This window comes from Microcaecilia unicolor, chromosome 6, assembly GCF_901765095.1.
Source record: "Microcaecilia unicolor chromosome 6, aMicUni1.1, whole genome shotgun sequence".
Taxonomy (NCBI): domain Eukaryota; kingdom Metazoa; phylum Chordata; class Amphibia; order Gymnophiona; family Siphonopidae; genus Microcaecilia; species Microcaecilia unicolor.
This window is the reverse complement of record NC_044036.1, coordinates 257,374,775-257,380,774: the sequence shown is the minus strand read 5'-3', so window position 1 is coordinate 257,380,774 and position 6,000 is coordinate 257,374,775. Positions and strand designations below refer to the sequence as shown.

Here is a 6,000-nt window from a genome sequence, read left to right as displayed (position 1 = left end):
GCTGTTGAAATGAGAAAGAAAAGATTGAGGGAGAGGGTAAGAGAAAGCAGAGCCGCAGAAGGGAGGGCAAAATTCTCTGGGCCAGACCTCCCAGCAGGGGCCTGGCACTGGCAATCTTCTTCCTGCTTGCCTGCTTCCGGGTCTGTCTCTCTCCTGCTCTGAGTGTGCTAGGACCTGGAAGATTATATTAACATGATAACCCCCGGGTTATCACTTTAATGCAATCATCCAGGTTCTGACTCACAGGAGCAGAAGCAGATGACAGACCGAGGGAGGAGACACAGGAAGGTAAGGGGGTGCTGGCCTGAATATGGGGGGGGGGGGGGGGGGTCCCAGTGTGGGCACTGGCAGCAGCCCAAGTGGGGGGGGGGGGGGGCAGAGCAGCAGCCTGAGTCAGGGGCGGTGCTGCAGCAGCCCGGGTGGGAGGGGCAGTCGGCAGTCCTGCCCCAGGCCCGGCTGTGTCTCTTGGTGGCCTTCAGAGAAAGGGTCATGAGGGAGGTGCTGAACAAAGAGGATTGCACAGTGGGTGTGGTGGTGAGATAGAGGATTAGGTAAGATGTGGCAGAAGGAGCAGGGTGAGTATGGGATGAGTGGGGATGGATGGGAAAAACACCTCCTGTAATAACTGGATACTTCTTTCAAAGCCTTTACAATGTAGCCAACTCAAATAAACAGTGCTATTAGTTTCCTACTGTATTAATCAGGGTTGTGTGCCAGCTTAATTAATGGGTCATCATCTGTCCATCTTGATGTACTGATAAGAATAATAATTTGAATGCATTTAATATCACCATTCCTGTATTTTAACCTTCTAACAATTAACACATTGTAGCCACAGATGTGACCCAGGAGACAATGGATTCCCTGATGCAGAAATTTAAAGAGAGTTTTCGCACAAATACGCCCATTGAGATCAGCCAACTACAGCCAGAAGCACACAGTGCGTCCATGGGACAGCGGAAACACAGGAGCAAGCCCCGAGGTAGGAGCAAGATCTTCAGATTATCATTTTTTAGACTTTTATTTCTTCTAGGTTTTATATAACAGACCTCACCCCAGACGATCACTGTTGAAAAGACTGAGTGCCCATTCTTTCTATCTTCTGCTCCAAACCATGCCCAATTTCACAATCCTGCTTCTCTCATGGACATCAGAACCACAAGCCAGTACATAAAAAATAGGTCAAACCAGGACTGGAATCAGCCCACCCTGAAAAATATAGAGCTGGTCACCATCCTTACCAAGCTAATTTGGTGTGCTATATTTTCCTGTGGCCACAGCAGATGTTAGTAATGAGTAGCATTAAAGCAGTAAAGGATTAGGGGAGGGATAAGAACTAAATGTATGCAGAAATGAACAGAGATATAATTTACTGCAAGCTCATTGTGAAACTATGATCTCTTAAGTCCTATTCATTTTGAACAAAATGTAGAAGAACAATAACACATACTGTCTGGAAGCTTTGGCAACCAGCAGATCTATATTTAATATTGCCAGAAACACAAAGATGCTTTAAGGAAACTGTCTGTTTCCTTCCTGCAAAATAATATAACAACAATTCAGATGAGTTGAAAGAATTGTTGTCTATCTTAATAGTATTATGTATTGAAAAACTGAATGTGAAATTGTATATGTGTATTTTTCCTCTCCTCTTCTCTCTGCTGTTTGGGTAAATGAACTATGGTGTTTCTAACGATCATAATTCCTTGAGTGCCTTAGTCCTCCAGAGCAGTGCTTCTCAATCTTCTTCTGGAGGTACACCTATCCAGTCAGGTTTTCAGGATACCCCATTTAATATGCATGAAAAAAATTGCTTATAATTGAGGCCTCTTGTATGCACATCTCTCTTATACATATTCATTGTGGTAATCTCAAAAAACTTACTGGCTTGCTGTACCCCCAGGAGAGGGTTGAAAAGCACTGCTATAGGGCTCCAAGTCTGACTTTCATGGCAACTAGAACATGCAAATTTACTAGGCTTCTAAACCAGAACTTTCGAAAACCTGTCTTGGTGACCACCAGTTATGTTTTTAGGACTATCACAATTCAAATTGACTAGGCTTCTAAAATAGGACATCCCAAAGCCTTTCCTGCTAAACACTAGTGAGGTTTTTAGGCGGATCCAGAAAACCTCTAACATGTCAGTATGTAATGGATCCTCCGTAAAAGGGGCAGGGCCTCAAGACCATTAGAAGAAGAGAGTTGCTAGAACAGAAGAAGGGGGCCACTCCCCAGGCAATGGACTTTGAAGACGAATACTCCTATAACCTTTGCTGAGGAAGCCATGGAATCAGGAAAACCTGAAGTTGCAGAACTAGGAGATTATGAAAGCATGGAACTGGGATTTTAAAACAAGGGGGATTTGGAGAGCTGTTTAAACTGCCTTTAAACTCCCAGTTACATTGGTATAGCTAGAAGAAGGGAAATGGGCATGACAGTGGATTAACCATCCCTGTTGTGAGCAGATTATGTGGTGTCCTGGTTTGACTGAAGGCTTGGAAAAAAACAAACCAATTTCTTTGGACCTGTTTATTCATGGACTACTACATGCTGGAAGCGGGTATGTTTTTGTTTCTTTTTCATGTTTGAAGGAAAATGGACATTGTAATGAACTGAAGTCAAAAGAGGTTAAAGGAGCAGTTGTGCACTTGTAGATAAGGTATGGGGGGGGGGGGGGGTCACACTTCTAACAAAAGTAGCAGAGAAAGGGGCATTTAAAACCTCCTCATTTTTAATTCAGAGACAGACCAAGAGACAAGGAGACTGTAGAGTTTGGGAGGTACAATGCACTGAACAGTATTAATGAAAGAACTGTGCTCCTGGCTTTTTATTTTCTTTTTTGCCTTGCTACTGCTTAGAGCTCCAGGAATTGGGAACAGCGTGTTTTGTTTTGTTTTTTTTACAGTGAGTTTGGATGCATCAAGAAAGCCCTTACAGTGGATATCTCAGCAGCATTTGAAAAGGATGTAGCATATCAAAAGCAGCTGAACTGTTTGCCTGTCACTATTCATTTATCGCCACATACTATGAGCATGTGTGCCAGTTGCACTAAACTATAAAAAAAAAAACAAATTATAAACCCAAAGATACATTCCTAAAGCAGCATCCAGAGATTGATATCAGCAGCTGACCACTGCGGTTCTCTTTCCCTGTTTGTCCATTCATTGTGATGTTTGGCTCATGGCACCATCATGGCCAGCATCTTGGCACTGTGTGATAAACACATGGCATAGCCACACTTCATTAGTCCACACCCCCTGTGGCACATCCTTTAGAGTTACCAGGTGAAGAAAATAAGCAGCACAAGACAGAGGAGAATTCTTTAATACCTGTTAAGGCACACATGTGCATTCTCCTGCCTCATAGGAATGCATTTCATGTCTCTGGGGACACAGGCATAGCACATACAGTGTATGCTTCATTTTCCAAACTTGAACAGACTTAGTCCACACTCTTAATTACCAAGACATTGATTACTTTTTTTTTTCCCCTCTGGCACTATGTTCTTTTATGGATTGGTAAAAACTGTACCAAACATTGCCAAGATTGAAAGGCCATCCTTCCTCCGCTTTCCCTCTTCCTTGGCAGTCTGATCCACAGTAGTAATTACATGTTGATAACACAAGGACTCAATAAACATATGTTCAACTCTATGGCTGTTCCTCCTCTTTGTTCTCTAATTACAGAGGAAGCATACAGCATGGGGGAAAAGACCAGATGACCAGCTGAAGAGACAGGGAGCATGTGTCCACTGTGTCCCTGCCCTGCTTGCCTGTCATTAGTTTGTCCATTGCAGTGTATCTGAAGATGCTTGAAAGGATTCTGAAGGAGGTGTAAAGGAGCCTGAGAGGAATTGGGGGTGGGATGACACAGATGGATCAGAAGTACATAAGTATTGCCATACTGGGAAAGACCAAAGGTCCATCAAGCCCAGCATCCTGTTTCCAACAGTGGTCAATCCAGGTCGCAAATACAAAACATTTTATACTGCTTACCCCAGAAATAGTAGATTTTCCCCAAGTCCATTTAATAATGGTCTATGGACTTTTCTTTTAGGAAGCCGGCCAAACCTTTTTTAAAACTCAGCTAAGCTAACCGCCTTTAATCTGAGAAACAAAGGAGAGATGGAGAGGAATCTGGGGAGAGGGGAAGAGGAGAGAGAAAGAAGACAACCATAGGCAAGGGGAAATGAAAAATGACACTGTAGGATGAAATGTACAGGAACCTGTGGATATCTAAAGAACAGATGGAGAATGAATTAAGGGTGAAATTGATAGGAATTTAAGGGGGACAAGAGAAGGGAGAGGCAGAGGAACTTGAGGTAAGGGAGATGGAGGGAAATAAGAGGGAAAGAGGTGAAGAGGAAATTGCAGGGTGGGGGTGAGAAAGATGAAGTGGAACCAGGAAGGAACAAAAGAAAGGAAGAGAGAGGGGTGATGAATGAGCAGAAGGGAAGAAAGAGGAGGGAACTGCAGAGGGGTGAGGATACGCCAAATTATCTGCTCCTCCCCCGTTCAAAATCCCAGATCTAATCATGTGTTTCAGATATGAAATTCAGCCACATTTGTTTTTCCATGTATGATCAAATTGAAAAAAAAAAACCTGTCCAATTCAATGTCCTCTTTTTTGTGTGTAAGCAGGGCGTAGGCTATTTCTTAAACAAACAAACAAAGAATTTATCCATAGTAACATAGTAGATGACGGCAAAGAAAGACCTGCACGGTCCATCCAGTCTGCCCAACAAGATAAACTCATATGTGCTACTTTATGTGTATACCTGACCTTGATTTGTGTCTGCCATTTACAGGGCACAGACCGTAGAAATCTGCCCAGCAATAGCCCCACCTCCCACCACCGGCTCTGCCATCCAATCTCTGTTAAGCTTCTCAGGATCCATTCCTTCTGAACAGGATTCCTTTATGTTTATCCCATGCATTTTTTAATTCCGTTACCGTTTTCATCTCCACCACCTCCCGCGAGAGGGCATTCTAAGTATCTACCACTCTCTCTGTGAAAAAATACTTCCTTACAATTTTCTTGAGTCTGCCCCCCTTCAATCTCATATCATGTCCTCTAGTTCTAAAGCCTTCCCATCTACGGAAAAGGTTCATTTGCAGATTAATACCTTTCAAATATTTGAACGTCTGTATCATATCACCCCTGTTTCTCCTTTTCACCAGGGTATACATGTTCAGGTCAGCAAGTCTCTCCTCATACGTCTTGTAACGCAAATCCCATACCATTCTTGTAGCTTTTCTTTGCACCGCTTCAATTCTTTTTACATCCTTAGCAAGATATGGCCTCCAAAACTGAACACAATACTCCAGGTGGGGCCTCACCAACGACTTATACAGGGGCATTAAAACCTTTTCTTCTGCTGGTCACACCTCTCTCTATACAACCTAGCAACTTTCTAGCTACAGCCACACTGTTTCATCGCCTTCAGATCCTCAGGTACTATCACCCCAAGATCCCTCTCCCCGTCTGTACATATCAGACTCTCACCACCTAACACATACGTCTCCTGTGGATTTCTACTCCCTAAGTGCATCATTTTGCATTTCTTCGCATTGAATTTTAATTGCCAAACCTTAGACCATTCTTCTAGCTTCTGCAGATCCTTTTTCATGTTTTCCACTCCCTCCCGGTGTCCACTCTGTTACAAATCTTAGTATCATCCACAAAAAGACAAACTTTACCTTCTAACCCTTCGGTAATGTCACTCGCAAATTGTGAAGAATAAGGGGCTGTCCTATCCTGGGTAGGCCACTAGATGGCGCTGTTCCCATAGAAATGGGGGAAATGTCCAGGATGAGTCACTAGAGGGAGCCAGTAGGGGAATGTCAAGGTGGAGGTTGCTAGGACCAAGGAGAGTCCTGGGCTGGAAACAGGTGTAGGTGGCTATGGGCTGGGTCCTGCCTGGAATTAGGGGGAATAGCCTAAAGGGGTGGAGAAGCTTTACTGGTGAGCGATTCCTGATGGAACACTTGCATTCAAACA

At 43.6% G+C, this 6,000-nt stretch overlaps 1 protein-coding gene across 1 annotated transcript in view; it reads left to right on the top strand.

The window, feature by feature from the left end:
- Positions 1-874: 874 nt before the first annotated feature.
- Positions 875-6,000, top strand: part of ASTN2 (astrotactin 2) — a 1,362,231-nt gene continuing 1,357,105 nt past the window's right edge. The window contains exon 1 of the mRNA XM_030207206.1: positions 875-982. Within this exon, the coding sequence (XP_030063066.1) occupies positions 949-982 (34 nt within the window). The 5' untranslated portion in view covers positions 875-948. The remainder of the gene's footprint in view (positions 983-6,000) is intronic.